General features: G+C 45.5%; 1 protein-coding gene across 1 annotated transcript in view; it reads left to right on the forward strand.

Moving 5' to 3' along the window:
• Window positions 1-6,864: 6,864 nt before the first annotated feature.
• LOC110074385 (aquaporin-6) overlaps window positions 6,865-18,240 on the forward strand; it is a 31,141-nt gene continuing 19,765 nt past the window's right edge. Inside the window, exon 1 of the mRNA XM_020784512.3 lies at window positions 6,865-8,457. Coding sequence (XP_020640171.3) covers window positions 8,098-8,457 — 360 coding nt within the window. The 5' untranslated portion in view covers window positions 6,865-8,097. The remainder of the gene's footprint in view (window positions 8,458-18,240) is intronic.

Below are 18,240 nucleotides of genomic sequence, written 5' to 3' on the forward strand. Positions count from 1 at the left end.
GAAACTACAATTTGAATTTTGTGTTAAATGTAGGCAAGATAAAAGTAGCAATGTGGCAAAGGGCAGTGTAATGTCTTCTGAAAAATCAGAAAGGGGGTGTGATATGATGATGATGATGAACCATTGCCTTATTTTTTGGGGTGGGGGTATCCCAATTTTGCTTCCAAACGGAAGTTCAGTAGTAGAGAGAATAGTGATGATAGTGCTTCCAGGTACTAGATTTATGGCCAGCAACAGTGACGGATTAAGCTTGTAGCATTTATTTTCTCCCCAAAGTCTGAGCTTGTAAGGGGGAAATGATCTTTTCCATTTCCATTACATCTTCTCCTTTGAATCAAGCAACAACAACAACAACAACAACAACAACAACAACAACAACAACAACAACAACAACAACAACAACAACAACAACAACAACAACAACAACACTAAGTCCTCATTCAGCAGTAGGACCGCTGAGTGTGTGACAGCCTTCCTCTCAGCTACATCTTATCTTGGCCTCTGCTTGGCAGTTTCCTTTCTTCTGATAAAGTGTTGCAAGTGAGTGGAGGAAATTACTTTGATGTTTACAAGAAGGCCTGTGATAACATGGCAGCTATCACTTTTAAAAAAAATCACCAGAAGGATCATACACAAGTTAAAGTCTTGGCAGAAGCCACAGGTGGTGCAGCTATTCTCACTTGTTTTATATGGTACAGGTAGGTACCTTACCATACAGCCTTAAGTGAATTGATGTAAACGAACATAGGGCCCTACCTTTAAGAGCTGTGTGGAAGAACGAATTCCAATCTTATTTCAGGCCCAGTTGATAGTCCATAAAGCCCGTGTGATGTTGTGGTGGATAGAATGTTTATATTTAAGTACTTTGCTCTGGGAAACAGCAAAGGGTTTCCTCAAAAATAGGACCCCCTCCCTCCTTAACTGTCAAAAGGCTTCTGAAGACTTTCCTTTATAGAGAAACCTTTCTATGCAATCCAGTTTGACTTTATGCCTCTGGTCCTGTTCCAGCATTTAGAGAATATGCCTCTTCTACTTTTAGTGGTATTTGTTTTTGTTTGAGTCATGAATGGATCTTAGTTTTTAATTTCTGTTCTAGATCTTTTCTGATTACGTTGTTAACTGCCCAAAATAGTGCTATGTGCTAATAGGGCGGCATATGAATGAATGAATGAATGAATGATAACAAAGTACACAGACGATCAGTTAAGTAAAAACCAATGCAGATGTGGAGCAAATTTCTATGAGGACCACTGACATATAATAAAAGTGGCTCATCCTTTCAGGATCATCACAGTCCTTTGCCAGGCATGGCAGCATGTTTGTCATGGGATGGGGGGAATAGAAGAAGCTCACAAACTGGCCACATGAGGAATGCTGGCTCAGTAAAAAGAAAAGGTGGGAAGTATCAGTTGACAGCCTGCTGGGGGTGCACAGTCTCTCCGTCCCCCACTCAGTGGAGCTAAGACTGAGATTCTCGCGGCTGCCCTTGACCTTTTTCAGAGCTTCTGGCTTGACTGGAAGAGACACAGAGATAAATTTCAGTGTCTGTATATCTGGTGAGCATGAGATCAGATTTAGACGGCAGAGTAGTTTTTTAATAAATAAATAAATAAACAAACAAACAAACAAAAAGGCTGCTTAGTCATTTAAATTAACTGTCCAAAGAATGACAACTACTTCCTTTTGTGCCTCGGTCCAGTATTGGTAACTCGCTAATTTTAAAAATTAACTTTTCATCCATCAAATGCATTCTAGTTTTCCTCAGTGGGAAGCACCCTTTCAGTGCTGGTATCTCATAATGCTGGTTGAATAGCTTTGTAAACTTAATTTTGCGACAAAGACACTCAGTTCCACATCCTGGTTCACGGATAAATGAATACACTTCTTGCCGGTTGTTTGCCTTCTCATGCTGAGGGCTCATGCGTTTGACTTTCTCACATTGCAGGGAGTGGTCACTGCTCTCACTGCTATTGTGATTAGTCAGACAGAACAATTGTCATACACGGGGGTGGGGGTGGGTGGGGAGGGGGTGGGGTTGGAATGTATTTGAGCTCCATCCCATGTTTCAACTGGAAAAGAAGTTCAACAGCTTCCTAATCAGAGTCCCATGAAGTTTAAAGATGCTTCAACCTGAGTATGTGGTAGCTTGGCTTGAAAATTCTCTTCTTGATGTAGATTTTAGGTTTTGTAGGTACAACACAAAAACTCAATAAATAAGAAGGTTTTTAAAGCTACATTTCTGAAGTCTTAATGATAAATTAGCACTCCCATCAGACCTCATCATTGGCCAGAATGGCACTGGTTGATGGGAACTGGAGTTCAACAATATCTAGGGGACCACATATTCCACCTCCCTGATCTGTTGCAAAGAGAGGGCCAAGGCAGGGGGACCCCACCCAGTGTCTAACAATGCTGTTCCTTGCCCTAAGGAGGAAAGTTACTTTAGAGAAAAAAAGTTAGTTATAATCATACTCCACCCCCACCCCAGCATTTTGTTATCATTATGTCTGCAGTTCTTTTAAAAAGAGACATTTACTTTTCCATTTCTCAGAAGAAATCAGCCATGTTTAGTTACTTTAAAAAAAGATGTAGCAGGTAGAGGCGCAATTGAGCCAACACTTTAGAAGTGTCATATCGTCCCCCAACTCCCATAACTAATGGCAATCATCATCATCATCTTAGAACTGCGGAGCTGGAAGGGACCCTATAGATCATCGAGTCTGGCCCTTGTCAAGGAGGCACTGTGGGGAATTGAACCCCCAACCTCTGGCTCTAAAGCCAGAGACCTAAACCACTGTAGTACTTATGCACGAATGAACAAACAAACAAATCAGAGTAGAGGAGACAAGCAAAAGGGAAGAAGGATCAGCACTGGGACCAAGATGTCAGGGAGCGGGTCTCGATGTGTACGGACAGCTGGGCACGCGAACAACCCAGTGCATCCAGCAACAAATGTGTGGATATCAGTGCTGGGATGAGCTATACAAATGTGTGACAGATAATACCAGAATGATTGAGAGCAACCCCAAAGGGACTAGACAACACCAATTGGTAGATGCGGGGAAGAGAAAACAAATTACTAAGGAATCTGGTGTTTTGTTTTGTTTTGTTGTAATTAGTTATTTTTCAGGATCTACCCTGGTCCCCTTTCTTGAGGGCTTCTACTCCCTTGTAGAGATGGGCCCGAACCTCTGGTTCATCATGGTTTGTTCTTTGGACACACAGGCGTTCCGTGGGCACCCCGGCTTCTTGCCAGAATCTAACAGCTGTATTCTATGCATGAGGGAGACAGGAGCCAATAATTTTAAAAAAGTCTTATGAATGCATTTTTCCTATAGCTCAAGGAACAGTAGTGTGTGGGGGGGGAGAGGAGAGAAGACTGCCACGACTTTATTGAAGTGCCACTGACTAAGACTGCCTGGTTTGGCCTCACGCACCCTCTCCAATCTGTTTCCAATTTGCACACAGTGCAAAACCTAAAGATGCGGCAGCTTCAGTTAAACAGGCCTAAGCACTTCCCGGTGACAGATGGTTCCGTCATCTGGGAAAAGCAAACAAGTCTTTTTACTTAGGTGAATGACAGAGCAGCAAACATTCTTGATGCAGCAAAATCCCCGAGAACACACGAGCTTTTACGGCAGCTGAGCTGCTAGAAGGGATGAATAAACAGAAGATGCCTCTACACACCACAGACATAAGCTGGCGTAATAGGCCTTTTCTCTCTTCCCCCACCCCAACCTACCCCACCCACAGGGAACCCTGAGGAACTGATGTTCTGTATGTAGGAAACAACACTCTCACCAAAGTGTGTTTCTCAGGATCGCCTGCTGGCCCGGCTCTGTCTTTTGGCAGAATGAAGCGGCTGCCTCAGGCAGCCAGGGATGAGGATGACAGACAGCAGTGCTGAGGTGTCAGAGGGCAGAGATATATCACATCATTTATTCCCAACCTTCTAAGTTAGCTGGCTGCTTTCATGTGCGGTGGAGACACTGACAAAATAGTACCTGGGTTGTAATGAGATCCAACTGCTAATCCAGTCGGCTTCTATAGCGCAGCAGGTGGGGCCACCGTCTAATCCTTGGCCTCAGTCAGCAAAACCTCTTGGTTGTTCTGATTGTTTGGGAGATGCCACAATGCAAAACTGACCGGCAAGGCAAAGCTGCGCAGGAAGGGCCCCTGCTGTTCCTTGCCAGTTTGTCAGGCTGAGCATGATTTGAGATTAATGGGTTTATTTTTAATGGATTTTTTTTCCTTTTTAAAGTTTTTGCCTGTGATGATTTATCTCTGGATGTTCTGTACAGCTAGATAACGGCTGTGTTTTCCTCCAAGCAGCTGCAAGCTTGACTCTAAGCACTGGCGGCGGGGGGGGGGGAGATGAATAGAACTAAATAAACATCCCATGTCACCCCCACATGGGAATCAAGCCTTAGGTGGCATCTGTGCCCCTTGATTTAAATGGGCTGCTAAGGCATACCCAGCTCCACCTCAAATTCGGCTGGTCATCTTTCAAGCCCCCGGTTGGCAAAAACATTTGTTTCCCAAAGCATAGCAGGAGCCATCAATCCCAGGACTTCAGCAAGGGCGAGGGGCCACTCCGTCCGCTCAGTCTTTTCTGTAAGGGTGCGTGGAATCTTTAACCCCTTCATCCCCAGGATGAAGAATGGGGACAATGGAGGTCTTGTCTGGGCCCTCCCATGGCGTAAACCAAGGGCAACAGGTTCCATCCGACGAGTCCACAAGGCAAAGCCAGAGAGGATGCCTGGGGTGTCTCAGGGAAGAGTTACCCAACAACACTGGAAATCAATTAACTATGTGCTGTCTACTCAATTCTGACTTATAGAGAGCTTTTCTTTTTCAGGGTTTTCCAGGTAGAGAATACTCAGAAATGGTTTGCAATTTACTTCTTCTGGGGGGGGCATCCTGGGACTGTGCAGCTTGCCCCCAAGGCCAAACAAGGCTAGCTCTTTTCCCAGGAGGCACAGGGGGGGAATGGAACTCCCCATCTCTGGCGTTGCAGCCAGACACCTAAACCACTGAGCAATCCAATACAGCTTTTTATGGTGGTGAATTGTGTCTGGCAATTATGAAGCCATAACTGCCAGACAGTACACATACGTTTTGCATACAACCAGTTCCCAGGTTGCTCACCAGTGAAACCAGAGGTGCAAATCCTGGTGGCCTTTCAGATGCTGCTGGATTCCAGTTTCCACAGTCTCTCACCACCTGCCATTGTTGGCTGAGGCTGATGGGAGTTGTAGTCCGACAACCTCTGGAGGGAAAGGACTGAAGGATCAGTGGATGCAGGTAGATGGCAATTTCAAAAAGGCCTCTAGATGAAATCTTTCTCTGGGAGACTTGTTGCCAGTAAGACATGAGAGTGCCCTTCTCCAACTTCAGGCCCTCCGGAGATATTGGACCACAACCTCCAGGACAGACCTCTTTGGCCTCAGTAAAAGAACAAGAAAATGTTGAGCAAGCCCTTGTGAAATGAAGGGCAAGCTTAATATCAAGCATTCTGTCATAAATTGCCTAGCTTGCCCCTCTGATATTGGTCACTATGTGTGATCTTTAGCTTCATCAGTGGTGCTGTGAATCTGCTTATCTTTTTTACTGATAACTAGATGTGCTTAACTTTCTTGTTAATAGCAACTTTTTAGGTGAACAGCTTTTTACATTTGGGAAAAGCAGAGGCCTTGCACAGCAAGGTTTGGCTCCCAGGCCTGGAAAGTCTCTAGAGAGCCACCAGCGGCCTCCGCAAACAGTCCTTCGCTGCAAAAGGGTCAACAGTCTCCCTCTGTACACAGCAGCTTTTAGAGTCTCCAAATCTTAAGGAGGATACGGTGCCTGGACTTTTAGAAGAGGGACCTTTAGTACACATAGCTTTCCTCATGAAAGCTGCACTGTGGAAATTCCCTCTTCTTTGAAACCTTTCCAGACCTCCTGTGCATCAGGCACATCCCATGCACAACCTGCTTTGACGGTTTTAACAACGGGCTATAAATATTACCTTTCCTAACAAAGAAACAATGGAAGCATGATGGGGCTGGCCCTGCCATTAGGCACAGTGCAGTGACCACCTCTGTCAGCCAGGCAGTGGCAATTTGCTGCCCTCCCCTCCCAGAGAGCCCCCCTTGGCCACTGCTGCTGTCTAAATTCCCTCCCCACTTCTCCTGCCCCATCTCACCAGGATGTTGCTCCCCTGCCCCCTCTTGCTTGCTCATCATCTGCTGGTGCTGCTCTCCAGTGGTGTGGTGATGCATTTGAAAGGGCAGAGGCTGATCATGACAGTCCCTGCATCAGCCTCTTTCCTCCCAGGAGAGCCCAAGCCTGCAGGCAGACGGGTCAGCCCCTGTTAGCAAACAATACTTTGTATTGAGGCAGGGATGGCTTTGCAACAAAATACTGAACCTGGAGAAATCCATTTCTTTCCCAGCCACTGTGATTATTATAACGAAGCTCAGGGAGAGCAGGAACCTGGGTGGGGCAAGGAGTTCCACAGCGTGGGCGTCGCAACACCTGTCCACACAAGCGGCATTGGGATGTGTAAGAGTGTCGTGCCCGGTGGTCTGAAGGAAGGGTCCCGTGGGAAACAGCGATAAAAGAGGTTTGTCCGAGGCTGAGTCAGGAAATCCTTCTGTTGGATTCATGTCTTCCCTGCCTTTTAGCCTTAAAGGCACTCAAGCCACCAACATGAATACAATACACATTAAAAGCAAAATATTGATTACTACATAACATAGAAATCAATATATTAAAATCAGAGTTAAAACAAAACAATAACATGGTTGTTGTGGGTTTTTCAGGCTCAAAATGAGCCCAAAAATCTACAACAGCCATCAGATCCCAGCCGTGAAAGCCTTTGAGAATACATAAAACAATAACACTTGATGGCAACAGTTTCCCTCTCTTGCTGTTTAATCCCACACTCAGGCCTGGCCCCATTGACAACAGCAAGTCTGTTGCCCTTCCTGGAATTGCATTTCCCAGTATGAAATCTCCGGTTTAACTGAATCCTTTCATTCATTCAGTTTTTCAAAGACATGAATTGAGTCACTCTTTTTATCAGTTCCACAGATGTGCAACAGTTGGTTTCTGATGGCCAGAATCCTCTTGGGGAATTCTGGTGGCATAAGTGTAATTGCATAAATCACAGCTGTAATTCACTGTTAATGAATGAATTGCTGCTCTCATTCTTTATTGCGCTTCAGGGGTCACATAATTGGCACAAGGCTAGGGATGCGACTTGTTACTTAGCAGCGATTCACTGCTTTGATGTATGGAGCTCCACTAACGCTGGTGTAAACCCCCAATAGTTTATGCAGTATGTATGTATGTCATAGGTTATTGTGCTATTATTCGTTATTCTCAAACATCTGTATTTGATATTTGGAAAGGACCAAGTGATGTGTGTGTGTGTGTGTGTGTGTGTGTGTGTGTGTGTGTGTGTGTGTGTGTGTGTGTTTGTGTGTGTGTGTGTGTGAGAGAGAGAGAGAGAGAGAGAGAGAGGTGTGACAAGAATATCTAAACCATGAAGGGAAATAATTTATTAAACTGGAATAAGAAGGAGAGAGTCCTTCACAATAAAGGATGTTTTGAAATGTGCAGAGCAATTGCGGTGACCCAGTAAGCACATGGCAATTTCAATTCGGGGACTTCCTGGTTCACACAGCTTTGACATGAGCACTTCCCCCACAAAGAGATGTGTATGCAGAGCTTAGGATGAGGCAAATCATTCTTGGAGGCCATGAGTTTGGACAGAGGGCTGCCCTGCCAGCCTCCTGTTTTTTTTTCCCTTCACTCCCTGATCCTGGAACCAGCAACGACTGTGCCCCGTTGCTTATTTTATGAGCTGAGAAGCTTCCCAGATTTCCATTCCCTTTGGAATGGGGACTCCAGATGCTAGGCGAGGAGTGGCTGGATAGGAAAGGTTGCTGAAGCAATACCTGGTGAGCTTCCTGGTCCAACCCAGTGTGGCAATCTGGCTCATTTACATTTACATAGTACTTCACTTCCTTGGCCCTCCTCCAGCAAGAAGGGCCTCCAGAAAAGAAGCAACCAGGCAGATCCACGCACAGCTGCCTTTCAGCTCCTTGCAGGATGTGGAGAGAGCTGCGCTCAGTAGCCTTTCACCGGGCTGTCTTCACAGAGTTCCTGGTCACCGCGCTCTTCGTCTTCTTTGGCCTTGCCTCGGTGCTGAGCTGGCCGGAGCCCCCCTCCATCCTACAGAGTGCCATCACCTTCAATTTGGCCGCCGCCACCGTCGTGCAGATTGCCTGGCAAGCGAGCGGAGCCCACGCGAACCCGGCAGTGACGGTGGCCTTCCTCCTCGGCTCTCGTATCTCCTTGATGAAAGCCGCCGGCTACGTGGTTGCCCAGCTGGCCGGAGGTATTGTTGGGGCAGCCATCCTTTATGCTGTGACCCCTGCTGCTGTCCGTGGAAATCTAGGCATCAACATGGTAGGTAATCCTTGTTCCCCGTCTTCTGAATCTGTGGAACTGCAGAGAAAGGCAGCTAGCCTTCCTGCCTTTTCCTTTTCCTTTTTGGGCACAAGGCTTACGATGGAGTTTCCCAAACTATTTATTGCTGGACTTCAACTCCAAGGACCCTCATCAGTGGGGCCCATAGAAGGCAAATCTCAGAGCTCCAGTTCACCAGCATCTAGCAAATTGCATTTTGGACACGAGTTTAAATAGCAGGGAACTGAGGCATTAGCAGTGGCTTTAGAAGGGTCATCAAAGCAAAGCATGGTAGGTAGCCCCTGCCCTGCCCTTTATTGAAGCTTATGGCTCTAGAGGAGATTCCACCAAGCTGGTGCCTCCTAGATGTGTTGGAATACACAGCTGCCATCGTTTCCAGGCAGCCTGCCGTCTGGAGGCGATGCATGATGTAGGCCAACAAGGCTGGAAGGTGCTGAGTTTGAGAAGGCATCTCCAGCCATTGGCCTGTCCCTGGTAGGAGCAACCTCTGGAGGAAGCCCTGGAAGGAAAGAGTTGGTGCTCTCCACTGATGTTGGTCCCTTGTCTTGAAAGAGGAAGCAGACTGGGCCCACCGTGAGGCAGTGGAAGAAGTGGTCCCTTTGCAATGGAGTGAGGAGGAGAAAGAGGAGTCAGTTGAAGGAAGGGCAAGAGCAGAGGAGGGGAGCAGAAGGGGGCAAGGGGAGCACTTCCTGACCTTGTTCTGAGCAGAAACCACTGTGTAAGGAGTGGCAGCCACTCAGGATGGTGGGAGTTGTTGTGGTTGCTGTTGTCTCTAATAATTAAAGAGGGTGTTTGTCTGTCCACCTGTCAGAGCCAGAGCTCCAGGATTACAAAACCTAGATGCTTGAAATTTGGCATGCAGCCAAAGGGGCGTACACCTGGAAATTATTGGTTTGATTTTTAAAGTTGTTTATTCATTTAAATGTAAACAGCCTAATTCTTCTTATATAGTTAGGCTAGCACCATGATAATGACTGGACTTTTAGAGGGGAGGGGGGGGGAAATAAAGCAAAAGAGATGAAAACAAAAACAGAACAGTCCAATTCAGAAGCAGCCAGTTACTGAGAAAAAGCCTGGCTGAAGAGAAGAGTCTTTGCCTGCAGAAAGACAGCCAAGAGGGGGCCAGTCTGGCCTCCCATGGGAAAGAGTTCCACAACCTGGGAGAAGCAACACAGAAGGCTCTCTCTCAAATTCTCACCGAGCATGTCGGTGAGGATGGCAGGACAGAGAAAGGCTTCCTCTGCTGATTTTACAACCCAGGCAGGCTCATAAGGGGAAATGCTGTCTTTTAAGTTGTTTTACAAGTCAAAACCAGCACTTTGAATTGTGTCAGGAAACTGGCTGGCAGCCAATGGAGCTGTGACAGGGGAATCCTGTGATCCCTGAAAGCAGCCCCAGTTGGCAATCTGGCTGTGGCATTTCAAATCTCCTGAAGTTTCCAAATACTGTACTTTCCAAAGGCAGCTCCATGTGTGTTACCGTAATCCGGACAGGATTTATTTAAGGCAGGTGTCCCTGTAGATATTATTGTATATGTTGCATTAAAAATTGCTACACTGGGCTGGACCAGGAAACTTATAAGATATTGCTTCAATGGCCTCTCTGTTCTCCTGCCTAGCTGTTCTTCAAATGACATTCAGTGTTCCCCATCCAATGCTGAGAAGCCTTGTCAACTAAGTATATTATCCAACTGTGGAAGAGGATGTTGGCCCCTGTGTTTGAAGCCAACTGTGCCTTCTTCAGTCACTAGGTGGCAGAATTCCTTCAGCCAGAACACTGGTCTGCTGGTTTACTGAGGGTGAAACAAGGGAGAGTAGTCTGAGGGAAAGAGATCTGGCACTGACTTTCCCACTCCTGAGGGGCAGCCCCTCTCATGGGAATAGAGTGGAAATCTCCTTCCAGTAGGGATCACAATGAAGCTGCAGCCTCCTGGGGCACGTGTAACTTGCCCCACTCTGGTACCTGTGTAATGCCAGCAAAAATAAATAAATAAAAAATCATGTTCCCGTGTCACCATCCAGTTCTGCTGGTGCCCTTTAGGAGTGTCTCCCACCGCTGCCACCACTGGAAAGATCAATTCTCTTCTGCTGACGTAACCATTAGCTCCTGAAGAGACTGGACGCATCTCAGTCTCGGATTTGACCGTTCCACCTCGGGTGACCTTGCTAGAGATCCAGACACATAATAGAGCCTGGTCTCCTGCTTCCCTGACACACTCAACTCTCTTCACCATGTTAAGGCATGAGTCTCCAAGAGAGTCACCTTTAGTCAGAAGTGACTTGATGGCACATAACAACAGCAGCAATTCTTATTAGTATCCTATTGAAGTTTTGTTCTACTTTGGGTTTCACAGAGATCTTCAGCTAATTGTTCAGGTTCAGGAAAACAAAGAAGGATTGGCCTTACAGAGTGGGCGTTGTATTAGGCTGCGACCACATTCAGCTGCCACTACTTCTATACAATCTCTGGGGGCAAAAATATGAAAGCTGAGGCAGCCCTGCTTTGGGCACATCATGAGAAGGCATAATTCTCTGGGAAAGACAATAATGCTGAGAAAGGCTGAAAGCAGCTGGAAGAGAGGAAGACCAAATACAAGATGAACTGACTCACTAAAGGGACCCACAGGCTTTAGTTTACAAGAATGGAGCAGGGCCGTCGAGGACAGGACATGTTGGAGAGTGCTGATTCATAGGGTTGCCATAAGTAGACCTCATGCCCAGAGTAGACCTTTGGTCTAGATGGGCGGGATAGAAATCCAATCAATCAATCAATCAATCAATCAATCAATCAATCAATCAATCAATCAATCAATCAATCAATCAATCAAAGGCAACCACAGCAAACATTCAGCTGATAGCCTCTCTGCAGCCTTTCCCCATCAACACAAGATCCAGGTTCAGCACATTTTTCCCATGTTCTTCCAGGCTTTCTGTCTCAACACTGCCTCAACAGAGCTAGAGATGCATGATATTTCGGCTGGTGTTCTTCGTAGTGAAGGTTGATGGGTAAGAAGGTCAGAGAGGGAAGATTGCCTCCGTCAGGGCAAGAGAGGAACAGAGAGAGGAAACTGGAGATACTGGTTAGAGAGTGAGGAGGAAGGGCCATATTTTCACAATATGAAACAGGGAGAAGTGGAGGGTGAGGTTAGGGTCATATAGGACTTTAAAGACTCAGAGCACAGGCCTGCAATGTCTGTTTTCTCAACATTTGCACATGCTTATGTGCACATCGGCATTTCTTAATATTGGTAGTCCATACCACCAATGTTGCTTCCAGTTTCAGCCTTTCCCCCTAGGGGAGCCAAATTTAGGTATGTGTAGGTCAGGTAGAACTCCCCAGAATGGGGAATTATGGGATGTACAGTTCAAGAAATCCAAAAATTCTAACTACCAAGGCTCCTTCCCAGGAAATTTTGGCTGAAATCCTATTGACTCATTATCTTTGCGTCAACCAGCACCACAGAAGTGGGAGTTCCAGGGCAGACGTGCTATTCACAGAGCACTTTTGCACGCCTACTGTGCAAAGGGTTGCAACAGGTACTGCATGACTGGTTACACAATCAAGTGACACAATTGTTGTTGCCTTGGCACAATGTCCAGCAAATTCCCATAAGAGCAGCAAGGAAGGCCAGGCCAAATCTCTGTGTGTCTCTCAAACTACTCTAGTTTTATGTTAAGCAAAGACAAACAGGAACCCAGCCATTGTAACACGCAGCTGGGCACCGTCAATGCAACAGGAAAGTAACATTTTATATTGTTAGGTTTTCATGTAGCTGGATTTAATTGGGCACTAGGATTTCTTAAAAAACAAATAGATGAAAAAAAGATGAAGAAGTAGGAAATTAAAATGGGCACGGTAAACTTTAAGACTTCATAACCTTATATAAATAGCACATGGCTGGGACTGGCTACATGACTAGTCAAAAATATTTACACTCTGAGCTCTGCAAATAAAAAGCTTATGCAGCTATGCAACAGTCATTGAGTGGCACCAACACAGAAAGGAAGGCCACATGATTGTGTCATGTTGCCACACACTATACTGATCATATCAAGATTTCCTTTGTTTCAAGATGGCTGGATCATCTGAGAGTGGGAGAGATAAGCAGTGATACTTTCTAGCCCCTGGGGGAGAAATCCTTTAAACCACATCTGGCCCTCCATATTATCTATTCCTTTGGTCATGTGCTCCTGTTTATTCATCCAGAGAAAAATGGATGCCCTTGGGTCCCGTTCAGTGAATGTTGGCATGTTGTTGTCGATGTGAAGGTGTGCATTTTTCTCACTTGACTGAGAGTCGGCTTCGGGTTATGGACTGTGCTAGGGAGAGTTGCTTAGCACCAGCCCTGCGGAGCTTAGCTACGAGAACACATGCCAGATGGAGTTGCCACCTTTCTGTATTCTGGGGGTCAGTATTATGAGAAAGTGGACCAAATGATACAACCTCTTCTTGGGAGCTTTACGAGATTGTCAAGTTTCAAGCATCTCACCATCTTTTAGGGATATATTTTGGCAGGTGGAGAGCTGTACCTAGCAAGCTGTGAACTGCTTCCAGGTTTACTGAAGGCTGCAAAGTGGCTAATTGTTTCACAATTAGGAAGAGATCAGCATCAGCTTCCAAGTACCAAATTAAGAACTCAACAAGTGAATCAAAAGTTTGTTCCAGGCAAATGGAAAAAAGTTTGTTCCTGCCAATCAGGCAGTAGCATGATTTCTCCTTCAAATAGATGCCAGTGGTATACTCCTTGCATTTTTTTCAACTGTTTTTTTTGCCAATTGAATTCCTTTCAGTATGTATTGCTGTGCCATGGCTTCATCTTTAAATGTATTGACCCACCACCAAGTAAGTACTGTTCTTTCCATGCTGAAAACTTTGATTTCACTGACATTGCCAAGTTCTTTATGTCAGGGATGGTGTGATCACCCCCTTGCAGCTGTTTCTGGTACTTGCTGAAGGCTGTAAGTACGAGCCTTCAGCAAGTACAGCAGCCAGAAGTAAGACCTTCTCTTCCTCAAGGATGAATACAAGAAACCTACACACTGCCTTCTCGTCTGACTTCTTCGTGAAGACAACTAGGAATGCCAGTACACTAGGGCTTGAGTGTACTAGCAAGAAGAACAACTCTGTCCATCTCATCTCAGAACGTTTGGGGAGTGCAAGAAAGTATCCTTCAGTCTTGAAAGACTATGGTGACGTGCTCTGTATGGAGGACTTGGAACAGCATCTAGTGTGGCTGAGGAGGCCAATTCAAGAGTGACACACCCTTCCACACCGAAGACAAATCCAATCTGTCCCTTGTTCCGCTCCCTGATTTTGCTGCTTTTGTGACTTCCTCTTTGCCTCGGCCTGCTGGAGAAGGGTCTCTTCAAATTGGGAGAGGCCATGATGCAACGCCTGCCTCCAGGCTGAACGCTCAGATGTCAGGGTTTCCCATCTGTTGAGGTCCATTCCTAAGGCCTTCAGATCCCGCTTGCAGATGTCCTTGTATCGCAGCTGTGGTCTCCCTCTGGGGCTATTTCACTGCATTAATTCTCCATACAGGAGATCTTTTGGAATCTGACAATCAGCCATTCTCACGACATGCCCAAGCCAATGTAGACGTCGCTGTTTCAGTAATACATACTGTACATGCTAAAAATTCCAGCTCGTTCTAGGACTACAGTACTCTATTTGGAACTTTGTCCTGCCAGGTGATACCAAAAATGCATCAGAGGCAATGCATATGGAAGGTATTCAGCTTCCTCTCCTGCCGTGCACAAAGGGTCCAGGACTCACTGCAGTACAGGAGTGTGCTCAGGACACAGGCTCTATAGACCTGGATCTTGGTATATGCTGTCAGATTCTTACTGAGTGCAAGAAGACAACTGTGATTAAGTTGAGCAAGTTCCAGAGTTCCCTGGATTAGAGTCCTGGTGAAAGGAAATATGTACTATGCCCTACAACTGGTGAAACATGCACCCAACTTCATAGAACAATATACATACAGTGGTGCCCCGCTAGATGATTACCTTGCAAAATGACAAATCCGGATGACGATGAGTTTGTGCAATCGCTCTAGTGCTTTGCAAAACAGTGTTTCCTATGGGCGATTTTCACTATGCAATGTTTTGGACTGTGCTTCGCAAGACGGTTTTTTGGGGGGGGGGCGATGCTTCGCAAGACGACGATTTTAACAGCTGATCGGCGCTTCGCAAAATGGGTGTTTTGGGGACCGATGCTTCACAAGACAGCGATTTTAACAGCTGATTGCGCATAGGCATCCTTCAGTCTCAAGAGACTATGGTAACATGCTCTGAATCGAGGAGTGTCCTCTCCAGAGCATGAAGCCTGGGTAAGGTAATATGGAGGATAGGCTGTTACCCAAGCAGCAGATCCCCCCTCTCCACATTGCTGAAATGGTCCAATGGAAAGGCAAGAGCCAATACAACTGGTTCCAGCAATGTCGCAGGAGTTGGCAGAACGACACATGCTGCCTTCGGGACTCCAGCTCCAGATTTTGCCTCAAGGTTAACTCCTGAAGCCTTTTCCATGAGTGGATATAGCCACAGCTGATCGGTGCTTCGCAAAATGGCTTCCCTACGATTTGTCCCCATTGGAACATATTAAACGGATTTCAATGCATTCCAATGGGAAAACGCTTTTCGCAAGACAATTTTTTCACAAGACAGCGATTTCAATGGAACAGATTAACATCGTCTTGCGGGGCACCACAAGATATCCACATAAGACCAACTGATAGACTCCACATCAGATCTTTAGAAGAGGGACAGAAGAACTTGACTATTAGTCCTCATTTTGGATTGGAAGAGGGTCCACAGTACCAGATTTTCTAATGTTTTTGACCACTGGATATTTTTTGCCTGTTCTGGTGTGGTCCACAGGGCCCTCTCCCAACTTCAGTCAGTGTCATGACAAGACTGTCTCTGTCACTCTCTGTGAAGGACTGCAGGACTTTGGAATCAAATATGTAATGTCCAAAAGTCATGTGTGCTAATTTTCAATGTTACGGAGGGCGGGGGGAGGAGAGGAATGCTAATCTAATCACAACTATACTTGCAGTTTGCATTCAAAATCCATTTCTTAGTGTCTCCATAAGCATGCAGGAGCAGGTGACCAATTTGGTCAGCTTTTTTATTGGACTTGTATACTGCATTTTATTGGATTTGTATATTGCTTTTTATTGGACTTGTATATTGCTTGTATTATTTATTTATTTATTTAACTTGTATGCCTCCCACACTACCCGAAGGTCTCTGGATGGCTTACAACAATTGTATCTTGCTTTTTGTATAGAAAAAAAATCTGTGGTGTTTGGATGGCACCCAGTTTTGGCTGCTGGAGTGTTTTAGTGCTTTCGCTTTGATAGGGTTGTTCCAAATGCTTTCAGATTGTCTCATTTGTGTAAATAGTTGTAAACTGTCCTGCAAATACTTCCACATTCTTTTGGAATGGGAGGCAGTTGAGTAATCTTTGGAAACAATGTTGCTGTATGAAGCAACTTGAAACATACCCTGCACTTACAACAGTGTTGGCCATTTCAATGCAAATTGTTCAGTGGTGCTGTGTTATTTGGAAACTGGTTTCAGAACAGCTGTCTGATCTGACAGTCCACCAGATGTAGCTGATTTAGGGTATGACTACAAAGTGGGGAGATGCAAATAGATCAACTGTGAAGGCACACCTGCAACTTCAGTTATCCTGGTTAATTTGCTTCAACCAGCAACACAGGAGTCAGCAGAAAGTGGGGAGGAAACTGTGTCTCAGTATTGTTTGCAGCTTGTTAAATGTTTGAATCCTCTTCTCTTCTCTTCTCTTCTCTTCTCTTCTCTTCTCTTCTCTTCTCTTCTCTTCTCTTCTCTTCTCTTCTTTCTTTCAAAATTTAATGCCCTAATATTAGGACTTCTAAGTGACCAAAGAGAGAAAGAGAAAGAGTGTGGTATCAACAGAAAGTGAGGAGAGAGTTTTCGGTCAGCCTTATTTGCACCTCTGGATGGCCAAAGCAAAATTCTTTTAGCAAGTTTGAAAGAAGGTTGAGTAAAAACTTCCTCCTCTCTCTCTGTACCCCCTCCCCTGCTGCCTTTGTTCACCTACCATTATCCTAGCACTAGGGCAGCAAGCCTTTAAAAGAAGAAAAAGAAAGAAGAAAGAAGAAGTTTTCAGTCAGGGAAGGGAAGGGAAGGGGGAAACAAACAGATCCAGGTGTGGGGAGAAGGAAATTCAAAAGACAGTAAGTTTCCCTGCCCCACCTTTCTCACTGTTGCTGCAGCTGGGTGAAATGGCTTCAGACAGAACAGCTACAAATCACTCCATACCGTGTGTGTGTGTGTGTGTGTGTGTGTGTGTGTGTGTGTGTGTGTGTGTGTGTGTGTGTGTGTGTGTGTGTGTGTGTGTGTGTGTGAGAGAGAGAGAGAGAGAGAGAGAGAGAGAGAGAGAGAGAGAGAGAGAGGGAGAGGGAGAGGGAGAGGGAGAGGGAGAGGGAGAGGGAGAGGGAGAGGGAGAGGGAGAGGGAGAGGGAGGGAGGGAATTCCAGGCTGATTCACTTTGACTTGGAGATCATGTAGTCAATGGGAAATAATGTGAGTCTGACCGTTCCAATCCTGGGTCATTTCCCGCATTATTTTTCAATGTATTCGCTCTCTTAGATGTCTTGTTTTCAACCTCTCCAGCTGTAGGATTAGTGTCCCAGATTTTCCCCTAATTGTCAGCAGATAGAGGGGAAGAGGAGAACATTCCCTTGTTTCCCAATTCAGAATCTTGTTTTCCTTATGGTAGGATGCCTGACTTCTGAAAGACTTCTCACTACTTCTTGGACAATTATTTCTGTAATTTTTCATGTAAAATGAAAATCAAATCTTTTTGTTCAACCTGCCTCATTGCACTTAGGATCAGAAAGTCAGAAAACATCTCAAAGTTCATTAGTGCAACCCACTGCCAATAATTCAGGCAATCCACGACTGCAACATCTCCCAATAGATGGCTATCTTGCCTCTACTTAGGAGCTGCTGGTTGTGACACAGAAGATAAACTGTAGCACTGCAGTGAAGACTGCTCACAACCTGAGTTCGATCCCAGTGGATTCTGGTAGCCAGCTCAAGGTTGACTCAGCCTTCCATCCTTCTGAAGTTGGTAAACTGAGTACTCAACTCACTGGGGGGTGTTGGGGGGAGGTGGGGAGGCAATGTGTAACCTGCATAATCAAATTGCAAACTGTTCAGAGAGTGTTTTAAACACTATGGGGTAGAATATAAGCAGCATGATTTGCTTTTTCCTTTGCTTTACTACAGCCAAAAATAAGATAAATGACAACAATACCAATCAATCCTCTTGTGAGCAGCTTCTATTATGTAACAGCTTCAGAATATATTATCCATCAATGTACCATCTAGAACTCCCAGTTATCACCAGGGAAGTGGATTCTCAGCTCCCCAGTTATACAGTGGACCCTCGATTTACAGAATTAATCCGTATTGCAACGGTGGCTGCAGGTTGAAAAGTCTGTAGGTCGAGGCTCCATTGACCTACAATGCATTGAAAACCGATTACTGTAATCCGTAATCGGCTGTTTTTGTTCCATTTCGGGGTTTTTCCGGTCTGTAGGTCGATTCTCCGGCTGCAAGTCGAACCTAAATTTTGCAGCCAGAGAAGTCTGTAACTCAAAAAGTCTGTAAGTGGAGCCGTCTGTAAGTCGAGGGTCCACTTTATAAGGAATCTGTCCTCAACTATCCTCTAAGAAAAGATAGTATTTTTCTTTCCTGATCCATC

This window comes from Pogona vitticeps, chromosome 2 (assembly GCF_051106095.1).
Source record: "Pogona vitticeps strain Pit_001003342236 chromosome 2, PviZW2.1, whole genome shotgun sequence".
In the NCBI taxonomy this organism is placed as follows: Eukaryota; Metazoa; Chordata; class Lepidosauria; order Squamata; family Agamidae; genus Pogona; species Pogona vitticeps.